Here is a 25,138-nt window from a genome sequence, read left to right on the forward strand (position 1 = left end):
TTTTGTACTTCCGTTTTGCAGAAACATCAGAAGAAAGAAGGGCCTCAAGAATGCGTCCACCACCAGCATCTTTTGCCATTTCAAGGACTTGGCCAGATTCCATTGTTACAATACTTGAGACAAATGGCTGAACGTATTTCTGTATTACATCAAATTTATGACACAAACAAGAGATTGATATTGACACTAATTATATTGTAAACAAAAGTAATGAAAAGTGAAGGCATAACAAAAATGTAATCACAGTAAAGAAGATGATTATCAAGGTTCCTCGACTAAGATTCCCATATGAATAAGCCTATAAAACATATCCATGGTTTCATCCAGAATCACAATGCAACAAAGTATGCTGCATAAAGTTATGCAAGTTGATCATGAATGTTGGAGAAGTCCTAATGGTTTTAAATGAACCTTGAATTTATATATATGGTAGTTCTGTACCATGATACCATATGGTGGTGCATACTCTTATTTAATGGATCTGGCCACTAAACGTTAAATCTAACCATATAAATGTTAGAATAGTTGTATTTTATTTAATGTGTATAGGAGTATTTCTGTAATTTTTATTGTATGTAACCACTATTCTCATGAGGGGCAATATTGTAATATGTTGTGTGCTTTTAATATAACTAGTGAGATTCTAAGGGATGACCCGCATTGGGTATCATCCTATCTTCAGCCCCCAAATACTCTTCTTCATCTTTCCTCTTCTCGTGTGACAGATCTTTGGGTAATGCAGCAGAGATTCCAAAAATCTAAGATGGTATCAGAGTATAGGATTGAAGAATGATTCATTATGGTACTTGAAAGACCCTGACTTAGATTTCTTCTTCTCCAAGTCATCCATATCTCTTATTTCTCTTTGATATGTCACTTCTTTTCATTATCTCTTGTTTCTAATCCAACTCTTGTTGCTATTTCTTAATATTTTCTTGACCCAACATCGTCTTCTTTCTCTTTTCATCATAACATATAAATCGATCTATATGTTTTCCTTCATTCTCTAAGTTTTCTGTTTTGGGTATGTTACAAATCTGAAAAACGTCCCAAATATTAAGATTTTTTTTCCATCGATCCCCATACTTTGCCATATATCTCTTTGAGTTTTCCGCATGGCATATTATTTCAGGTCATCATAAAAAAATAGAAGACCGTTTGATCTGTTGATATATTTTTTTGTTGTTTCTGTTTCATTGATCTAATCTACAAAAAAAAACGCAGATCTCATTTATTTCTCTCGGTGGTTTCTGATTGATTTCTTTACTTATTGTGACATGAAATATTGAGGAAACAATTTCTTTATTGTGCCTATGGAATCCATTTGTTCCCATGATTCACGTTTTTCATATTTCCTCTCTCTTGTATAACTTTGTTCATCCTTTACACAATATTCATTGTTTTCATGGATCCAAATCCTCATCTAGCCTTATCCTCCAATTTTCTACCTCAGCTAGTATTTAAAAAATTGAACCATTCCACTTTTGTGAATTGGAAGATATAGATTTCACCATTCATTAGAAGTCAGGATCTTGCAGGGCACTTCCATGGATCAGTCAAGATCCCACCAGAGCTCACATTATGAGAAGAAAAGGATGATAAAAGGGTGGTTGTGTTGTCATCCACCATTCAGAATCCAACATATATCAGTTGGATGAAGAGGGATTAGACCCCTGTTTCCTATATCACCTCTACTCTCTCGCAGGAGGTGCTCATCGGCATACGAGATGATTGCAACATCATGGAGCTTTGGGGAAGATTGGTTCAGACCTATTCACAGATTTCAAAGGCCCGAATTATGTATTTAAATTAAAGAAGGAATTTCAGAAAAGGGTCCATGAGTGTTCTTGATTATCTGAACAAGTTGAAGTCTATCACGGACCAACTAGACATGGTTGGATGTGAGATACAGAAAAAGGAAAAAGTTCAACAAGCTTTGGGTAGACTTGAACTGGAGTTTCATGTCTTATCCACTACTTTGTCTCTTCTCTCTGCCTTGCCTACCTTTGATGAGATTACATCTAAGCTTTTGCATTATGAGTTATCTCTGAACAGTTTGAAGGATCAAAGCAAAGGTGTAGGGTCTTCTAGTGATGTTCTTAATACTGCTGCTGGACAAGGTCGAGGACATGGAATCTTTTGAGGGGAGCCTCGCAGTCATGGTCATGGAAACAATCAAGGAGGCAGGAGTATTTTGCCCTTGCCTAATATGCAGCCCTTAGGAGTTCCTAATCAAAATTGAGGAGGAGGTGCTCTAACCTATCATATCTACAAGAAGAAGGGTTATCTAAAGGCCAACTGCTGGTTGAAGGATGACCCCAACTACAATCTTGAGGTCAAGATTGTCCAAAATAAGAACCAAACAGATATTCAAGGTCAAAATTCCAACTAGAGACAGTGTATTAACAACCAACCAGGAACTAAAAAGGATTCTCTTATTGCTGCTCTTGTGGGTCTTAACTTCAAAAAGAGTGAAGAAGGTTATTGGTACATTGATTCTGGAACCCTCACTCATACTACAGGTGATGTAGGTAAGTGTTCAAATTAATTCCATAGTTTGGTAGGAATCACACTAGTTGGCAATGCTCAAATTCCTCTACCAATTTTGTAATCTTTTATCCTTGTCAAATATTTTGTGTTCCTAATATTTAGAAGAATTTAAATTTTGTATCTAAACTTGTTGATGATACAAATTCCTACATTGTATTTACTTCATTTTCTGTATATGTAAAAGATCTTCTCGCGAAGAATACGTTCGTTGAGGGAGAATGACGTAAAAATATATGAACCATCAATAAGATCATCATTCATCGGAGTCGCATGTTAGTGTCTCAACTTTGAAGTCAGTTTCTCTTGTTGTTTCCATTTCAAATGTTGCAGAGTCCAATAAATCTACATGGCATTTTCGTCTTGCTCATTGTAATCATGGTTTTGTTGAGATACTTGTGTCTGATGGATTAATTCCCAAATCCAGCCTGTAATAAAGATTCTTTATATCTTAGCTGTCATATTTGTAAGAGTCTCGTCTCGCCTTTCAAGTCTTGGAATGGTGGGGCTTTGAAGCCTTTTGAACTTGTTTATTCTGATGTTTGGGGTCCAGCTCCCAATGCATCTTTGTCTAGCAGCAAATACTATGTTATTTTTATTGATGATTATACCCGTTATTCTTGGATTTGCTTTATGAAAAAATAAAATTGATGCATTCGGTATCTTTTGTAAATTTGACGATAGAGATTCACCGATTCAAGGAGATTAGATATGGTCAGGTCCGTCAAATGTGGTAGTAATGCTCATGATGGGCATCAACAAGATAATGAGCAGCCAAGTGTGGTTAATAAGGAATAGGTTGTGAGAAGATCCACAAGAGTTCATCACCCTATCAACAGATGGGTTATCTATGAAAGTTTCAGTCTTGATCACCGAGTTTTCATTTCAGAAATTGAAAAACGTCAAGAGCTAATGTCTTTTACAAAATCCTATAAGAATCACACATGAGTTGAAGCCATAAATGAAGAAATGAAAGTTTTAAATGAGTGTTGAACATGGAAAGTCATGAGAAGGCCAAAGGACAAGAATATGGTTGGATCGAATACAAACGAGATGGGAGCATCGAAAGATATAAAGCACGACTCGTAGAGAAAGGTTTCACTCAAGAGTATGAATTGAATTTTAAATAAACTTTTAGTCATGTGGTGAAGATGAAAACCATAATAATTATTCTAACCCTTGCTCTGGACTATGGCTAGTCCTTAAACCAACTGGATGTGAATAATGCTTCCCTTCATGAGAGCTTAGAAGAAGCGTACATGGTGCAGTTGCCTAGGTTTAGTGAGAAGGATTTTGTTTCTCATGTCATCAGATTGAGAAGGTCCATATGTGGGCTGAAGCAAGCCTTAAGATCATGGTTCAAAAGCTTCTCTAAAGAAATCCAAAAGCATGGGTTCAAAAGGTCAAGCATTAGACATTGTTTATATATAGGCATCAATATGATTACTTTGTTGCTTATCTATGTCGATGATATTATAGTCATAGGGAGTCGTGAGAATCATATAAAATAAAAACTCTCCTTAGTAGATGTTTTCATATGAAAGATTTAGGGAAATTAAAGTATTTTCTTAGTGTGGAGGTTCATCACAAAGAGGACACCTATGCTGACACAACATAAATATACTCTTTAACTTTTTGGCAAAGACAGTGATGATGGATTGTAAGCCTTCACCAACTCCAAGTGCTCTTAGTTGAAAACTAAGCTCATATGATGGAGAAATTTATCAGGATCCTCAGCTATTTAAAAGGAATGATTGGAGATGGTTAGTTTATATTAAAAGATCTTAAAATGAAGTGATTTCTGTTATGGCATTTTCCAGTGCAGATTGGACAGGTGATCCAGATGAAAAAAATCAGTTTCAGGTTATTATACGTATGTTGGCAGAAATATAACATCCTGGAGCAATAAGAAGCAAAAGGTTGTAGCCAGATCTAATACAGAATGTGAATATAGATCCATGGTTACAGCCACATCAGAACTGACATGGATTCACCATTTATTAAGAAAGATCAGAGAAAGAATTTTGAGATCAGTGTTGTATTGTGATAACCAAAGTGCAATCAAGATTTATCTAAATCCAATATAGCATGGCAGGACAAAGCACATTGATATAGACCAGCACTTCATTAGACAGGAAATTAAGGATCTTGAATTGGAGGCCAGGTTTGTTGGAACCAAAGATGAAATTGCAGATATTTTCACTAAAAGTCTCACCAAGCAAAGATATTTGTTCTTGAAATCCAAGTTGTCCATGGTTGTGAACCATCTACAACTTGAGAGAGGCTCTTAGAATAGCTGTATTTTATTTAATGTGTACAAAGGTATTCCTGTAATTTTTTATTGCTTGTAACCCCTATTCTCATTAGAGGCAATTTTATAATATGTCTTGTGCTTTTAATATAAATAGTGAGATTCTAAAGGACGACCCATATTGGGTATCGTCCTATCTTCAGCCCCAAATACTCTTCTTGTGTGACTGATCCTTGAGCAATACAGCAGCAATTCCAAAGATCTAAGAATAAATGGGTTTAGCATGGTTTATTTACTATGTTATAAGCTTTTATCATGTCTAATACACCATGAGATTATGTTTTTGAATTGGTGAAAATCAACTGCTCAGAGTTAATAAAGATTAAGGTGATTTAAAAATGGTACAAAATATCATGCTTGAGTCAACTTGAACACATGAAATTAGTAAATGAAACATGTCAAACATTTCCAAAGGTAGGTTTTGCTTTTGGAGCTTAGAACTATGTAAAGCAAGTGTTAACCATCACATGTTATGGTGATACAGTTACACAATAGAAGCACCATATATATATATATCATAGTCACCTGTATTGTTAAAGGTAATTTCTTGGCAAGGGTATTTCTCGGAGAGATTTTCAAAAGTTGATAAATCTCGGGAGTTTAAAAATTGAAAAAAATATAAATAACAACAAAAAAACCTAAGAAAATAATAAGTTTTGTATTATTTTTCTTTTAAAAATATAAAGAAACATGTTTTAAAAGTTTTAAAATATAAAAGAAACAAAAAATAGTTAATGAAAAGTTTAAAAAAAAAAACTAAAAAATATCATGATATTTTTTATTTGCCGATATTTTAAAAATATCATGATATATTCCCAATATTATCAGCAAGATTGAAATTGCCGATAATATAGCGCTATATTCAAAATATTGGCGATATCGGTAACAGTGATATATATAGGGTCACTAGAATAATGTTAATTAGAAATATGTAAACTGTTGTGTGAACTAGGCATTTCCCACACTTTTTTGCAAACCCAACCCTGCAGATGCATTTGGCATGGTGCATTTGCTAGGAATCGACTGTTGGATCATGTATTTTCGATAAAATAAATGTGATTTTCGGATGCTTGAATATTTACAAAACTTCTGAACCATTGATGTTCAAGCCTTAAAAGATCCTTATGCATCGAAATCGGATGATCCAAGAGTCTGTTTCTATAAAACCAAGCATCTAGATCACGTCTGTATGATGAAATTTAAGAAAAATAAATAAAAAGCCACATGAAAATATCGGTTCATACTCCAGTTCACACATTTCCAGTTAACATATTCTAGCGGCCACATATATATGGTCCTTACCAACAAGTGTCCACAGACTGCTCACATCATCATGGCATTCATAAATGAGCACACAAGGAAAATTAAAATTTTCCTCACTGCTACGGGCATAAACACTATGGCCCATACCAACAAGTGTCAGACTGTTCACATGATAAAAAAACATACTGATCATGGCATTCATAAACGAGCACAAAGAAAATTAAAATTTTCCTCACTGCTATGGGCATAAACACTAATATGACACAGAAACTAATAGGAAACAGAGAACACCATGTGTCATGTGTGCATGAGAGAGAGAGAGAGATACACTTGGATAACTAAAAATAGTTTGCAAAATCAAACATCCAAGAACTGAAATCTTCATCCCTGTTGGCCATGTCCAACTGGCCATCTCTTCAGAGCCAAAGTAGTTCTCCAGAAAGAGCACTCGTTGAATAATGCAACTTAGAGGTTCAGAATCGGAATGCACTGCAGCAACCAGAGCCCGAGAACACTGCAGAGCAAATGTTTTTAAAATTAAAAAGGTGAATGACAAAAATCTGATTGCTAACAAGTAATTCTACTAAAATTTTATTGAAAATCACAATAAATGGTAATAAGAGCTCATTAACACAAGATAAATTAATTAACAGAAGCAAACTAAAAGCCAAACAGATAGAAAAAATTGCTATATGTTATTTTGAGAGCTCGCTAAAACAACTGGTTTCACTTGATATACATTTCTGCGATTAATGATACCACATACACGTACACAATTTGCGATTTCCAAGTTCCCCCTTGCTGATAATGAAGGCACTATGCACCTCTGAAGAATTTCACATTTCTTCCCAAACATATATACAAATAGGTTGTTTTTTATCCATAATTTGCATATTAATTCGGGTTTTTTATATCTCCACTAAACCCAGTTTGCAAAGAGGTTAATTGCCAATCCCTAAATTCTTTTGTCCATGTCGCAGAGAAAACATATATAGCTTGTGCAATCAAAAAGTATAACTTTGCATTTTTGTTTTATAAAAACTATAGACAAAAGAACACATCAAATAAGAAAGTATCATTACAAACATGCAACTAAGAGATTAAAAACTATAGACAAAGAACACATCAAATAAGAAAGTATCGTTACAAACACACAACTAACAGATTACATGTTATCATTGCAATAGGATTTTTCATGTATTATGATGTAAAATGATGTATGTAGATATTCTGAAATAACATAAAAAAAATATCAGTTAATACTTTCACCTTTTCTCTCTTCATGACATAGCGAGGCAACAATTTTTGTTGGGCTAGCTTGACCCTTTTCATTGAGTAATATAACCTCTACTAAAGAGACTGTTTATATTATAATATTAAATAGGACATTAATACAGAATATAATACCTATTAAAGTAAGTTCATCCTTTTAGTCAAGTAGTGTTGGACTTCAACCTAAATGAATGTGACTTAATTTCAAGCTGAAAGAAGTTCATAGCTTACATGCTACATTTCAATCAAGTAATTGAGGAGGCTGCATTTTAAAGCTTATATTCACTAACCTTTATCCTGGTTGATTTGGATCATGTGTTCAATATAATTTACAATTTTACATTGGACTAAAACAGTCTTGACCAATCAGGATAGGAGTATACACAAGTAAACTGACTGAATCCAAACAAAAAACCTTATGCATTTAAGAACACTTGCCACCATTAACTTTCCAAAGGTTGCAAGCATACACATGCACTATATACAACAGTTGTTTCAAGAAACGGATACAGACTACGGGCCACTATCACTAGATTGAGAGGAATATCATTGAGTATGGCATTAATTTGATCTCATTATCTCATCTGCATCTGCTTCAAAATGTCACAAGTTTTTGGCCATATCCAACTAGAACCAACCATCATGTAATAGAGGTTTCAAATTTGATGGTGAAGAAGAAATTATTATGATATTCCAGCCTGATATATCTTTGGTTCCTTATTATGGTATCCTAGCCTGACTTCAATTAGCCATTTTCACGAAACTGTGAGTCTTCTAGCTACAAATTTTATGGTGCCAGCTTGCAAATGTGATGGCCTAGATGATTCATCATCCACGCTACATTAATACTGTGGTCTTTATTTAAGAAATTTAAATAACTGGATAGACCCAATACATGATGATACTGAATGTACAGCATGCCATGGGAGAGGAGCATGAGATGGATATCATACAATTATGATTACAGAAAAGAATACAGAAGAGAAAGGCACCTCTTTCTCATGTGTATGAAATCGTTTGCATGCTGCTAGCAAAGAAGCAACCACTCCAGGCTTTCTCATTTTGAACAGTTCTTTAAAATTTGGACCAAGCTCCTCCCAGATTAAGCTCATCTGTAAAATTCAAGTACAGCACAATAATCAGGACCCAACACAACTAAAGTATCAACAGATCATTTTTCAAGGCAAACACCAATTCCAGGGACATCGAATATCAAAGTGTTAGATGGTCATACAGAATGACACAAGTTTCCATGAACAGATGAGTCTCGATTATACATTTTATCCAATAAAAATTACCTTTCATAGCCTTAGGGTTAAGCTTATCTCTAGAGACGTTAGGTATGTGAATATAACAGCGCAATCAAGTACTATACCGATGACTGAAAAGACAAAATCATGCGGTCTGAGAATATGAATAAGAGACTCCCCTTAAAGGCCATCAAAAAACATATGTAATAAGGTAAGTAGTAATAAGACATCTTCCGACCAATACCCTTAAGAACATTCATCTCAAACAACGGTGCATGAGTAACATATAACAAATGTCTGTTTTTCCTCTTAGCAACCCCACTTTGTTGAGGGGTGTTATGATAAGAGGTTTGAGAGGGATACTTTCGATATTAAGTCTCAACTAATTTGTGATAAGTTTGAAAAAAGATACAAACGTTAGATCTTAACAACTAAGCAACTCTCATTCTTGAAAAGTCGCCCACAAATGAAATAAAACATCTATAATCGAAGATAGATACTATAGAGGTCAGTCCTAACACCTCAAAATGGACAGGCTTAAAAGGTGCAAAATTCTTAGAAATCTGACTGGAAAGAAGGTTTTGCACTGCTTGGCCTTTCGACAAGTTCCATGATAGATAACATGACTATTATTGACAATTATTATATTTGGGTACAAAATTAGCAAATTAGACAAAGGCAGATACCCTAACCTCAAATGCATCAACAGAATTGACTTCTAATTACATGACAACTTGGCATTGTGGGACATCAGAGCACAAGGAACACTAAGGGTATACAATCACTTTCTCTCAAGTTCATGATCAACGATTTTCCCTGTCTTAAAGTCTTGAAATATATAGTAGTTTGGAAAATGGTTATGCAATAGTTAAGGTCTTTCACGTGGAATTTTATAGATAGCAAGCTAACTGAAAATTTAGGTGTATGCAACATTGAATGTAAGAAAATCAACCATGTTAACTATTCCTTGTCGAAGAGTGGGCAATGGAGACTACCTATCAACCAATCTTAAGAGGTGTTTGATTCACCATCCCCACGTGTTCGCAGGCCTCACACGCGTCCGTGCACCCACGGAAACACGTTTGTGGTGTGCCCTGAGGACAGGAAAATTGTGCCCACTGTTGTTCCCCCACCCAACGGAATAGGGAGGAAGAGAAAATGCCAAACACACTCAGAAAAAAAAATTGAGGGTGCTGGACAGTCCGGGATAGTGTGTCTTGTCCTATCCATGGACAGCGTAGGACAGGATGCGGTGTCCTGTCCACGTGCGTCCGTGAATCAAACGCCCCCTAAACTTACACTATGGTTAGATGCATGATATTGATACCTAGAGAATAGACATCTCATGTTAAAAATAAAATTGTATCCAAATACCCAATAAGGGTATTTTTGTCTTTTATCATATAGTACAGTCCACTAGGGACTGAAATGTAATTTAACATTATAATAAATAAATAAACTGTCATACAGCTTAGGCACAACAGTCATATTTATGACTGTTGTGCACAACAGTCAAAATATGACTGTTGGGCACAACAGTCAAAAATATGACTGTTGGGCACAACAGTCAAAAATATGACTGTTGGGCAGCAGACGTTGGACTGCCACCCAACAGTCATAATAATGACTGTTGGAAGGCAGTCCAAAGAGCTGGACTGCCTCCCATGTGTTGGAGTGAGGCTCTATAAATAGAGCCTCACTCCCTTGTTATTCCTCAATGCTTTTAGAAGCATTTGAGGGTTTTTCTCTAGAGTTTTTTCCCATCTTATAGGCTTGTATGCCTCTTGTGCTGTTTGGTATTTTTATCTCTTTTGAGATTGTATTTGGTCCATTAGTGACCAACTTTAAGTGAGTTTATTAAAGCCCTTTGTTGGCATTGTGTTTGTTTCCCTATTGTTCTATTGTACCTTGTTTCATTACATCTCAATCCCATGTGATTTGTATATTTTGAATATATAATCTAAGAAATAGATGCCAGATGAGTTAAGATGCATGGAGATGGATACACCCTCTTTAGTATGATCAGCAGACTTGAGCTACAATTCCTAAATACTTTTCCTGAAAAGAGCCATTTCACAATCTTTAAGGTTTTTCTTCTCTTGACCATCATTTTATGCTTGAGTACCCTAGGTGTAGGCATCCTTGCTAGGTCCCAACATTGATTCCTAGTATGCCTAGCCTTCCTACAATGAGTACACTTGAGTTTATTTTCTAATTCACAAAGTTGAGACCTCTACCACGGCCTTAAGTAGACACTCTCTCTCTACCTCTGTGGTTCTACCCCTTTCACTGAACTTTTGGGAGGGGTTCTCACAAAGGAGAGTGGATCTTTTAATGCCTTGTTCTTCAAAGATAGCCACATCTCTATTTTCTCTCTCTAAAGAAGGGTGTACATGCACCTAGTGAGGGTAATTCCTCACGCCACATGATATTTGACCTGATATGCTTATGCTCAATATCAAGTTTATACAATAAATCACACCTCTTCTGAGTTCTGACCTTTCTTACCTTCTTACACGGGACATTTAGCTCTGATAGAGGCTCACTTCCTGCCAAAATTTACCAAGTCATTGTAATAGTCATTCAATGACCAGCCTTCTTGCTTATATCTCCAAATTCTATATATAACATCGTACTTCTTTGCCACAGTTTTGTTTTTCAAACATGCATCCAAAATCCCTTTAGGGTCTCAAAAATTAAAAAGGTTTCTCTAATGGATGGGTCCATGGATTATAGGAAGTAAGCAAATGGCAAGGTAACTTTTATTCTCCCAATCCACACAATGAGGATCACTTTCATTGGGATTCTTGACTCCACCATTGACCTAAGCAAGCTTCCCTTGACGGATAGAAACTACATTTAAATTGCACTTCACTTTGGTGATTTGGAAGCTTTGACTCTTACTAGAGAATGAAGAAACCCCTCCAATAGGTTTCATCACTTGAGAAGTTATGTAACTAACGATGGTAATGTTCTCCCTTAAGGAAGCCATCATAACAAACGCACCTCAGATCTCACCACTTGAAATCTCTACTTTCCATGAAAAAAGACCCATACATATTTTTTCCATATATGTACACATAGCTGGAGGGAAAACAAGACAAGCCACAAACTCCTACTCAAGCTCTTCAAGAAATATCTCAGGAACCCCATTCAAGATACTAGTATTTGAGGGATATGCTCAAAAGAATCCAAACAGTAGAGGTAGGCACATGTTCTTCTCGTTGCAATAATTGCTCTTTGCTTTGGATGGCTCCTAGTCATATATTCCATTCATCTTCCAATGAAAATTTTCTTCCCCTAAAAAACAAGATAAGCCCAGATGCATGAAGTTCTAATTTTAGCTATTCTAGCTGTAACTTTGACGCTTGGTACTGTGCAAACTCCATGACAGATATTTTGATGCTCATTAGGACAGCAAAGTGCAAATAAGGAACATGATACCAGTCCATTTCTACTTCTTTATCTCTATACACATACCATCTTCTATTCCTGCAACCTCTAATTTTAGATATTCTAGCCGTAACTTTGTCTCTTGACACTGTGTAAACTCCATGACAGATGGGGGCTATTTTGATGTTCATTAGGACAACAAAGTGCAAATAAGGAAACATGATAAGAGTCCATTTCTACTTCTTTATCTCTATACACATACCTTTCAAGAAAAACAACTCAGCATACATACATCAACAATCCAAAAACAAAGGGTATGTAAATGCTTCACAATTTTGTGGGTCATGATCCTCATATTTAACCCGTTCTGACATTTGGTTGGCATTAAGCCAGGAATAGCACTAAGGCAGCTGCTAATCCAATTAGACATATTAATCAAGATGCCCAAACAAAAACTGAAGTCCACATACAAACTAAATTCTGATAAAGGCAGTCAACAGTTTAACACCAAAAGTTTGAAAAACAAAACAGGAGATTCAAATAAAATTAATAAATCTTCCATTTGTGCAAATCTTCGTGTGTAATGAAAACAACATTTGCAGATCAGCCAAAGAATAGATAACCAGCACATACTTGATCTTTGTGTCTTGCAGAAGAAATTAAAGCTTGAATGACAAAGTTGCCACAATGATGAGATGATATTTCCAGAAAGGAACTCCTCAAAACTTTGATGAAGATCTCATCATATAAAGTATCGGGTGCCACTTCCAGAATGACCTGCAACATGCAAAAAGCCGGAATATCTCCCTATTAAAGTATGAATTGGAAATAGTTGGTCATAATCTTCTTTACATGTCAAATATTTGTTTGAAAATGCATTGAAATGGGATTAATGCCTATAGTTAATGTTGACACAGAATGGATAGGCTTACACAAAAAGAAAGACTAAAAAAGACATGATCTGACATGCATGATCCTTATTATGTTTCTAAAGATTTCTCATGATGCAAGTGGCATGACAAGAATATCATACACTGTCTGCTTGTTGGCATGTATTTAAATAAATAATTATTAAAAACTATTATTTTCAAGAACACAGTAGTAGAAGCAAAATATCTTTCTTTTTTTCCACAAAATGAAGGTCAGAATTGTTTTATGATACTAGCTGGCGGTAATCATTGATAAAACATGTGGGCTAATGGGACTATCTTTCACATGGGAATAGAACCCAGGGAAACAATTACTCAGGCATATGGAAGGTTTTGATGGACTTTGAGGAGTGCATCAGTCCAACACTGGAAGATGGCCATAATGCTATGTTTTGGTTGGACCCATGGACAAGAAAAGAAAACTAAGATTGAGATTTCATAACCCATATCAACCAGCTACCAATAAACAGAGTATGATGGCTGATTGCTGGCCTGGTGGAGGAGAATGGGGCATATCATTCCATAAGAGTCATCGCTTAATGTAGTTGAAAATTGGTTAGATCCTACCCACAAGCATAGTGACAAATATCGCAAGATTTATGAAAATCTTGTGATAATATCACGAGAAATTGCCTGAAAGTCTAAAACGGCAATTTCTCGTGAGATTTTCAAAATATCATGAGATTTATGAAAAAACATAAATACCGTGATTTAAACATGATATTTACATTTTAAACAGCTATTTATAGTGAAAAAACCATGTATTTTTATTTTTAAATATTTTTTATTAATATTTTCTTATAAAAACTAATTTTATATTTTTTTAATTAAATTTTTTATTGCTGAGATTTTGCCAAAAAATGTGAGATTTATGAAAAAATTTCAATTTCTCATGAGTTTTTGAAAAACGAGATTTTGTCGCTTTTAACATTTGTCACCATGCCCACAAACTGAGAAATCGGTTTTTGAACTCTTTGGAGGATTTTATTAAAAGAAAATGCTCAATAGATGGGGGCTTTTAACTTCAAAATCCAGTTATTTTTCTATGAGTGAATCCCTAAATTCATTACTCCGAAAAAAAAAACATTTGGGGCCCCATCAAATTCAAGATCAGTAACTTTTGCTTGGCTAGTCTTGCTAGACAGCATATTGACCCAGGGAAGCTTTAAAAAGTGAGGCTTTCACTTGGTCTCCTGCAACTGTGTGGCAAGAATGAAGAGACATCCTGGCACCTACTTTGGGCCTACTCCTCTTTCTCTTACATTCTCAACTATCCTGGCCGGAATGAAACTTCAGCACATGGGATATCACATCCTTTAGATACATCCTTATAGGCCCATGGACCAGATTAAAAGGCAAGAAATGTTAAACAGATCGGAGATGACGGATCTTTTTGGCAAGGTGGCATATATTTGGCAAGAATGAATAAGAGGGTTTATAATGACAAGAAAGAGAACCCGCCGACAATACACACGAGAATACAGTCACAATTACAACTTTATGCTGAAGCAAAGTAGGCAGGTATTGCTATACAATGGGACTGGTCGAGTAGGCTGGGGACTTTATAGCAAATAAATTGAGCTAAGCATATACCTTGTTTTACTCTCTTTTAGATTTCAGTCATTTTTGAAGTTACTACTCTTTTATATTTTTTTGTGACTTGTTACTGATTATCTCCTCTTTAGAGAAAGTTCATCTTTATCTTCAAAAAGAAATCAGATACAAGATAGATCAATAGACCAGATATATTTGCAAGTAAACAACAAAATGAATTCATATACTGTCATATTGTCATCAATCAAACCAATCATTCTCCACACAGATCTGGAAGTACCATATGATATGTTCAATCCACAGTATTCATACACTATTGACATTAGGAATAAGTGATTGAGTTTTTGTCTCAAAAAGAAAAGGAATAAGTGCTTGAGATTAGGGGAAGAGGATAAGGAAGAAAAAATGAAGAAGACAACGATGAAGGGAAAAAATGAGGCTCAGATTTGCATATCGGGTTACACTGTTCATTATACACATTAATCGCAAAAGGGGTGGATAAATAACAAAAGTGACCCTGCATAGTGAAAATGGCTACAAAGATAGAAATGCCCTATGTCACAGGGACTCGGCAAACCGGGTGCCGCACCCACGTCGACGCGACGCGACGCAGGTGCGGCACCCGGTGTGGTCAACCCGACCCTAGGTGCGGTCATTTGTGTCCAATTTTTTTTTATTAAAAAAAAAATCTTCTGGGGGGCAGGCACGCCTATCTACTCACCACACTTATTGAATATGCCACATCTGGCTATGTAATGGTGAGATATATGTTGATACATCTCAACATCCTCTTGGCTTATGATTAGGCTCGATGGGGTTGTCCATAGCTTTACAACATAATATTCCAGTAATTTTGGGAAGTCTAGAACATGTCGTTTCAGTTAGGATCACACCTTGATCAAAGAACTTCAATCCCAAGAAAGTAGTTAAGTGCTCCCAAGTTTCTAATATCAAACTCCTCTTGTATCCTCTCTTTTAACCTTTTTATTCCATCTACATCATCTCCTGTAATCCTATGTCACATAGGTGCGGGTGCGGGTGCGGGTGCGGCACTTTAAAAAAACTTGGGTGCGGGGGTTCAGGAGGGTAATCAATAAAAAAATCTGCTTTTCAGAAGAAACAATAAAAATTTAGAAGTATTGTTTAATCAGGTATTGCTTAATCATATTTAAATTTATATACATTTAATACAAAAATTCATTGCAATGCAGTTTTCACTTTTTTTATTAATGCATTTAATACAAAAGTTCGACCTACTCGGTTCTCCCCATTTAATACAAAATCCGACCTACTCGATTCTCTCCAATTAATATAGAAATTCATTCCAATGCAGTTTTCACTTATTTTATTAATGCATTTATGATAAAGCTCTATACAAAGTATAAAAGAATGTAATGGCTCAACTTTTTATGACAAAGCTTTTTAAAAACAGTAAAAGAATGTGTGTGGCTCAAAACATTTAGTGCACAACGTTTCAAACTTTCAAAGCTTTGTATATGAGACAAAACTTTAAATAAATATTTTTTTAATGTATCTATTTTGGACAAAAATAACCCTGAGTGTGGATTGACCGCACTCAGGGTCACATTCACCACACCGGGTGCTGCATCCAATCCCACGTCGCGTCGATGCAGGTGTGGCAGCCTCTATGCAGAATCCCTGTGACATAGCTGTAATTGCTATATCATTTACATACAATATCATAATAGAAGCATTCTCTCTTACACAAATAAGTTGTGATCACTAATACTTGTAGCCAAATTGAATGATGGCTACTAAAATACTCAAACCATGCACGAGATGAATGTTTTAACCCATAAATTGCTTTATTCAATTGACACACTTCACTTCTATTGCCCTTAGAGGGTAGAACCCTTGAAGAGGAGACACAGATATCTTTCTAAATATTCTCATGTAAAAATGCATTTTTCACATCCAACTCATGTGAGACACATCTTTTGTAAGCTAGGGCAAGGATAAGTCTGATGAGATTCAACTTAGCTAAGGGAGCAAAGCCTTCATGATAATTGATACCATGCATCTGAATGGACCCCTTGGCAATTAATCTAGTTTTGTATCTATCCATGGATCCATCTGATTTGGACTTTAGACTATAGATCTATTTGGGCCTCACTGCTTTTCTTACATTTGGAATCATAGTAACCCTCCAAGTATCATTCTCTTTAGAGCTTTCATTTGCTCATCATGGTTTCAGTCCATTTTGGATGTGATGTTGACTCTTCTATACTTTTACGAATTGGATTCAATTTTGGATTGCCCATAAACATTCTGTATGGTTCAAAAACAACATGATGAGAAACAAAACGACAAAGAAAGTGGCAAGCACACAACTGATCCCCTCTTCTTAGAGTAATTGGAAGGTTATCAGCAAGAGCTTCACTGGAATCACGTATGCTTTTGGAAATAGGATTAGTTGGCTCCTAAGTAGGTACACCTTTAGGTGTGTAGCAAGGAGGTCAGCCATGATTGTTCATTTTCTCCTCAAGCATATGTACTTATGTCTTTGGGAGATTGATCTTCCAATTTTTCTGATTCTTCTTCTAACACATGTAGGACAGTCAAGTGAAGTAACAAAATTCATCTCATACGCCACAAAGTTTAACATAGTATTTACTTATGTTTTATATCATATGATCAGGGATCCTAGAATGCTTCAACAATCCTTTTTCTCCAGAATGAAGTTAAAAAAAATTACAGCAATGGAGAGAAGATATTTGCTAACCCAATTAAGTGCATTAAACATCCAGCAAGGTGAACATGGTAAGCAGCACTTCCATAGTGTACCAAGAAACAAATGAAGTTGAAGTGTCATTTCAACTAATGAAGAAACCATCTGATTAATCTACACTGAGTGTTATAATTTAAATGTCATTTTCTATCAAGTCCACTCCAGAAATTGCTAACTAAGCAATGGCTCATGCCCCAGAGCATCTCCAAAGGAAAGGAGAAACAACTAGACAAACATTTTTAAGACACAAAATCAGAGTGCCCCATCTCCATGTAGGAGCAATAAAATTTCCCAAGAAGATTTTCATTACTTACAAGTCTACAACATTCTCCAAAGTGCAAAATATTTCATAAAGTCTGAAGAAGGAAATTTCACGTCTTTTTTTAGCACATTGCACTTCCCCAGACAGAAATGAACCACCAACTATCATCTTCAAAGGGTGCATGACAAGGAAGATGTTCTTATATTTTTTGTAGACCAAGCTCTCCCCTATAATTTGCTAGCTAAAACTCACATAGATACATATTTTAGGAAGACCATCAACAGGTAAATATTAGTCTTTTTTGAGAAGGAAATGTTTTTTTTTTTTTGAGAAATCACAAGTAGCTATTCTTCTTAATGCCATCTCTCAACCATCTTAAATGCATCAGCATAGACAATTTCTCAAAATCTCACTGACCCTTGGTACTGGCCACTGACACAAACACTAAAATAATAGCATTATGTTGAGCTAGGAGGACAGTGTACAATATCAAAAATGAAAAATTGCAACTCTCACCTTAGCTGTATTTTTACATTTTGCAAAATAAGTTAAATAGCAAGCAGGCATGCCACATGTGCACACAGACATACACACAAACGAAAAAATAAACAAAAAGGATGTTTCTGCAACACATGCTTATGAAGCTTTAATAAGCAATATACACAAGAAAGTATTAAGCAAATTACCTCCATTAAATGGCTAAATGCAGTATCCTTTAGCAAACCCAAGATTTCACGCACTTTTGCAGCTTCCAAATATTCACCTGGTTTAGATGTGCTAGACTTATGGCAGCCAAGGAGGATAGGGATTACATGGAACAACTCCTGATCATCTCCTGCTAGTAACTTTAGTATTGTCTACAAGAAAATGATGCAATTACTAACAATCCCATGTAGTATTCAAATGAGATAGCATTTGTCAAATAGGAAGAAACTTGGATGAAACTGCAAGAATATTCTAATAAAAAATAGAGCAGAATTTTAATTTTTTCCATGCTAGAATGGTCCTTTTGCCCTTTCTTGGTCTGCATCATTAACTGGGTTTCTGTATTTAAATTCCTTTTCCGAAAAGTTTTTTTGTAAGTATTGTCAACACATGGTTTGGAATTTCTGAAAATTTCCAGCCAACACTTGTATTATTTATAATGTGGTGTAATGTTATATTACCCTGGCATTCCTGTGTTTCTCTCCACACATATAGCTTGGAGTGTGCTGCATATATTCACAGCTTGTAGTAAAAAATTAACAGCTTGTGAACCTTTGTTACCTCACAAATTTCAAAATTGCATGGCAATCCCTTGCATTAATTGATATACTTGTAAAAATTATGTTTACAAGAAAAGTACTACCATGTCTATGTTAAAATGTACCCATCAATTGTTGTAATTAGATATATTTTATATATATAAAAGATGATACATATACATATATGGTATATATGTATATGTATCCTCCTATTTATATATATAAAATATATATTTTCCTTTTGTTTAGCCGTAGGGGTATTTTAGTCTTTTCCTCTGTTTTACGCACATTCACTTTATGGATGTGATTGTAATTTATTTTATTTTTCTTTTTCTTTTTTCTCAAGTACCAAAAGGTACCTTGGGGGGCCCACTCAAATAGACGTTGGGCCCCTTCCAACGGTCACATTTGTGACCGTTGGAGGGGCTCCAACGTCTATGAGTGGAGCCCCTCCAAGGCTCCTTTTTGTTGTTATAAATAGGGGCTTTCCCCTTTGTATTTCTTACTTCTTGAGGGAGCTTATGCTCCATTGTAATGGGGTTTTTACCCCTTGTCCATTGTTTCTTCAATGATATGCAACTTATGACTTTATGTCATATTTTTCCCTTGTTATGGGTTTTATGGGTTAGCACATTATGTGCTTGTGTTGTTTCCCTTTAATGGGTATATTTGCACTTCACGTGCATAAATATGGGTTCATTATTGAACCCAATGTATTCCAACTCACTTTCTAACATGGTATCAGAGCAAGGTTGAGATCGAGTTGCTCTTTGGTGCATCGGGAAGCGTGGTATTCAAGAATTTGTTAAAGAAAAATGGTGAAGTGTTCGTTTCTCTCTATTGTCTTTCTTATAGTTATTCGGTATGCATTTTATTTCTTTGAGTATTGTATGAAGAATGTAATATGTCCTTTTCTTTATGTGTGCTTTTTGTCATTATGTCTTTTTTGAGTTACTTGCTACTCCATTGAATCGTTTTCGTATGTTTTTCTTTGAAAAACTTTAAATGATAACTTGTTTGGCGAAAAATTAGATATATGATTGCTCAAAACTTGCTTTAATGGGTCGGTAAAAATTTATGACCGTTGGAACTTTGAATTTACATTTTAAACCTAATCTTGTTTATGAAAATACCTTTATATGAATGTTTAGTCTTTAAAGAAAGGTATGTTAAGATTAAAATGCTTGTGAAATATAGTTTTTTGAAAAATGTTTGGCATATATGAAAAATTCCATATTATGTGTCCGTTTTATATGAGCAACATTTAATTAAGAAAGTTTTTTTTTATAATACCGGTTGAATTAAGTTTTAAAATGATCTTATGGAATATGATGATTTTCTTTTCATCTTTACACTCTTAAGGATGTTTTCAACATTTAGAGAGTTCTCTCTCTTTTCAATAAGAGACATTTATAATTTTATGTTGTGATTGTCTCTTGTGGGTTTTGGTGTTTGCCCTTTTGTTTGCTCATTAGTGAATGTTGTAAGTGCTTAATGCACTCTATTGCTTTTCCGCATATTTCATTACAAAAGTTATGGTCTTCACTAATGTCTAGTGTGTACTTATTTCATTAGGAATAGGTAATAATCTATTAAGTCATGTTTTTTTTTTATAAAACTTAAGAGTGTTAAATTTTTCCTCAATAAATGTTTAATTTTTATTTAAGCCATAGTACAATCTTATTTATCATAAGGTTTTGTTAATGAATCTATTTTGTTGGGATTTCTCCCACTTTAATGGAGTTTTCTCCTTCTTGGGAGTTGTATATGTTTTTTTGTTCAAACTCTCCTTAAGGGGCCTTTCGGTCCTTATGATCTTCTTGTGAGTATATACTCTTTTATGAAGATTTCATGATTGTTTATCATTTTTAAGTTGCAATAGTAGATTTCATAAGTTTTTTCGAACTTCACCATCTTTATGAATGCCTATATTGGCCTAAGTTTGTTATTTTTGAACTTCACCAACTTCACCGTTTAATTGCACCTTATGTCTTTCATAGTTAAGGCTTGTTTGTTCCAAATCGGTTCATACACATGATGTTGCTTAATATTTCATATTATGTTGCATAGTAAGCCTTTTTTGGTGTACAAGACTTCTTTTGAAGATTAAGCATAATTCGTGTTTATGCAAAATTGTTTTGATGGATTATATTGGACCTTTGATTCAATTTGTTAATCGGTCCTCTTTGTAAAAACTTTTATTTAGAAAATGATTCCTTATGTGTTTATTGCCCTTTTGTGGCATTTATGTTTGTCCATCACATGTTATTTAATGCATCATTTATTTGGCCTTAGTATTTTTATATTAGAGATGTTTGACGAGGTGAGTTATGGGCACCTCGTGTTGTATCATTTTTAGATTGTCCACCTTCCATATTATAGATGGTTGTTGAGGTGAGTTATGGGCACCTTGGGACTCTAAAATGATTTGTTATTTGATCTCTAATTATGAGCATGTCACTCATTTTTTCTCTTGTGCCATTGATATTATGGATGCTTTTATGTGATGGACATATGGTATTTGAAACCTTAAATGTTTTAAGGTACATTTAAAATCAAGATGTTTTGGGATTATAGCCCAACCTTTTATTTTATGAATCTTATGAGTGCATTTGCACATTTGTGATTCCGTATGTTGTGCTCGTTGTGCACGTGTTCTTGTGTTTTTTCACAAGTATTCTTGGTATGTGTATGTTCACACATTTGTTCTCAAGAATTTTATTTTATCGATTATAGTATCTTGTTGAAGATATTTTTTACATGCATGTTATTGTTATGAGAATTCATTGTTTTATTCGAGGTTTATTTTCATTACAAGTTTATTGCCTCAAAAGTCTTTTCCTTTTATGCCCATTATCTAAGTGTCATCATATTTAAACAAGAATTTTATTACACCTTCGTGTGTTTTTAGCCCTTTGTTGGCTTTTGCTCTCTTGGTCTAGTAGCTGAACACACTTTTCTTGAGTGTTTTTATATGTAGACAAGGCACGTTGATTCACACTATGGTGTGTGATTTTGAGCCTATGTTGGCGTTTGTGTCCTTGTTCTAGTCGCTTAAGATGTATGCCCATGGTTGGCTTATTTCACTCATTTCAAGTGCTATCATATGTAGACAAGAGATGTATTATGTTTTAGCCCATGGTTGGCTTATTACTCTTGTTCTAGTAGTTGAACATACTTGGTTTTAAGTGTATTTTTTACGTAGACAAGAGATACTTTTTAGTCCATGTTGGCATGTATTCTCTTGTTCTTGTCGTAGATGCACTTATTTCAAGTATTATTATATGTAGACAAGAGGTTCTTTTACACACCTTTGTGTGTGTCTTTGGCCTTTAATGGCTTTATATTCTTGATCTAGTAGCTTATACACTTGATTTATGGGTTTTGGAAGACTAATGAGGAAGATGTTTGTAATGGATAAACTTTTGTTGAAATTTGCAAAATTTCATTCATGACTTGTGTTTTTCAAGCAAATCATATTTTTGATATGCATATCAAGTTGATTTCTTAGCATTTAATCCATATATTAAGTGCTTATGGTTTTTGCCACCCTTATATGCAAAAATGTGTATTAAGTATGTCTTTTATAAATGATTTTAAAACCTTGTGAACTCTTGGGTTTATTCTGCCTAAAGTATGCTTGGAAACTTTGGTTCTCTTGTTTGGCACTTCATTACATGTTTGAAGCATGTTTATTAAAGAGTTCTTTGAGTATTAATTCATTTCATGATAAGTATATGCATATGCTCTTTATGGCCTTTTTGGGCCCTCATTCAATAATGTTTATGTATATCATGCCTCTTCGTAGGCTTATTGTGGTGTCCCTTAGTGGACCATTTTGTTATTCCCCATTATGGGGTTATATTTGTCCAATGGTGGACCTTATGAATGCATTATGCATTCTTGCAATTTTTGCATAATTTGCTTCCGCTCATTTTGTTTTAACATAATGTATGCTTTAGAAACTTTGGTTTTCTAAATTTTTCGTTTCATACTAAAGTAACTATCATATTATGCATAAATTTTGCACCTTGTTAGGAATGTTCCTTTTTGAGTAAAGTGCAAAGATATTGTTTACTTGTTCTTTGTTGTTTTCTTTTCTCAGAATCTTGGAGATAGGACAAAGGGAAGTACCCTGGATGGTTCGGGAAATGGGTTTATCATTTGAAGACAATTGGAGGAAGGCTATTTCAAGTTTCATTGCATCCTTGCCGAAGCCTCTTGGAGTCGCTGAAGCATCGTGGAGTTTTGCCTTTTTTTTTCAATCTTTTTGTTTCCCTGCAAAGCTTGAGGGGGGTGTTAAAATGTACCAATCAATTGTTGTAATTAGATATATTTTATATATATAAAAGATGATACATATACATATATGGTATATATGTATGTGTATCCTCCTATTTATATATATAAAATATATATTTTCCTTTTGTTTAGTCGTAGGGGTATTTTAGTCTTTTCCTCTGTTTTACGCACATTCACTTTATGGATGTGATTGTAATTTATTTTATTTTTCTTTTTCTTTTTTCTCAAGTACCAAAAGGTACCTTGGGGGGCCCACTCAAATAGACGTTGGGCCCCTTCCAACGGTCACATTTGTGACCGTTGGAGGGGCTCCAACGTCTATGAGTGGAGCCCCTCCAAGGCTCCTTTTTGTTGTTATAAATAGGGGCTTTCCCCTTTGTATTTCTTACTTCTTGAGGGAGCTTATGCTCCATTGTAATGGGGTTTTTACCCCTTGTCCATTGTTTCTTCAATGATATGCAACTTATGACTTTATGTCATATTTTTCCCTTGTTATGGGTTTTATGGGTTAGCACATTATGTGCTTGTGTTGTTTCCCTTTAATGGGTATATTTGCACTTCACGTGCATAAATATGGGTTCATTATTGAACCCAATGTATTCCAACTCACTTTCTAACAGTCTATAATGTACTTTTCAGGACAACCAAACACTTTCGGAAAGATGATTGAACTTTTGTAAACTTATAAAACAACCATTGCTGGTTCCAAGTTCCAACCAAGTCCAGGCACCAAGATAGTATTCGAGAATTTACTAAAGACAGTACAGTTAAAAAAAAGAAAAATAAATAAAATCAAGAAAGAAAAACAGCAAAAATGTGCTCATATAAGTGAGTAATAGAAGAAGAAAGAAACCTAGTATATATGTCTATGTCAAAGTAAGTATGAATGGAGAAACACAATAAAGCCCCCAAAATGCTGGCATTTCAGACAAAGTTATGCTTTGCAAGACCTTCATACATAGTAAATCACAGAGTACAAGCTTAAGCAATAACACAAATATGATCCCTTTTTTCTCCTTGTTTGTAACATATTTCAATTGAAATAGCTTATGATATCAAGATTTTGTAAGCATACCTGGAGGACAAGAGTACCATAACTACTAACTTGCAAAGTTGCAATGTCATCTCTGGCATATCCCAAGATGCCCCTTATTAAACATTTGAACTCCTCAGGAAATCCTTGATGACCTTGGACCAGGCAGTTCCCAGCTGACTGACCTGACCTCCCACTCAAACGTTCTGCTAAAATGGTGGCTGACTTTGTCACATGGAAACTTTCTGAAGAATCCAGATGTATTCCCTTACAGAGACAGAGGAGACTCCGGAAGACATGTGATCCATAACAGCTAAGAATTACATTGCCAGAAGTTACAGCCAGCTCCTGAAGAAAAAACAACAAAACTAACACGTTACACTTATATACCACCAGTTTTTTTACCAGTAGAATAATGTTGCATACAGCACAACCAGTGAAAAATCACACACCTGGCAGATCTTAGTCAATGTGTATTCAATAGCAGAATAATTATCTTCGTTATGAAGAAAACTAGACAAAGATTTCAGAGCAGTTTCAGCAACATGTGATCCTGCCTGGTCCATGGCGATGGCTGGAAACTGTTTGGCACAACTTTGAAGGAAACTACACAATTCATCTATGTTGCAGTTTTCAAGGAGTGTTTCCATTACTCGGCTAAGAATCTTGTCAGATGCAAGCTGTAATTCCTTTCCCCTTGTCTCTTCAAGGGCATTACTGCATACAACAGTTCTTTCTTCAAGATCCATTTCACTCCCTTCAAGAAGAGAGGCAATCTCAGAGAAGTATTTTGCAGCCTCAGGATCAACCATTTTCCTACATCAATTTTTGGTAAGCACAAAGTGGATCAGTCACACTGAAATTAAACAAATGCAGCCAAGTAAAAACAATTGCATCTTCTCATAAACCAATGGTTGGACCCGAATTGGTTTTATGCAACTCAACCACAGATATAAAGGATCTTGAGGGAGGTATGCTTTGTTTAGCCGTAAGAATAAAAGGCTCTAGAATAAACATAGAAAAAACACT

At 35.0% G+C, this 25,138-nt stretch overlaps 1 protein-coding gene across 1 annotated transcript; it reads right to left on the minus strand.

Annotated features, from left to right (window-relative positions):
• LOC149810603 (pumilio homolog 23-like) lies at window positions 1–24,921 on the minus strand. The gene is made up of 6 exons (XM_089994171.1): window positions 24,562–24,921; window positions 24,152–24,457; window positions 18,217–18,387; window positions 12,670–12,813; window positions 8,386–8,505; window positions 1–6,635 (listed from the first exon to the last, which is right to left on the minus strand). Exons 1-6 carry the CDS (start codon window positions 24,919–24,921, stop codon window positions 6,375–6,377), a joined length of 1,362 nt encoding a protein of 453 aa, XP_089850297.1. The 3' UTR covers window positions 1–6,374.
• Window positions 24,922–25,138: the final 217 nt, after the last annotated feature.

The sequence above is a fragment of the Nuphar pumila genome, unplaced genomic scaffold (genome assembly GCF_984573655.1).
Source record: "Nuphar pumila unplaced genomic scaffold, dmNupPumi1.hap1.1 HAP1_SCAFFOLD_258, whole genome shotgun sequence".
Lineage (NCBI taxonomy): Eukaryota > Viridiplantae > Streptophyta > Magnoliopsida > Nymphaeales > Nymphaeaceae > Nuphar > Nuphar pumila.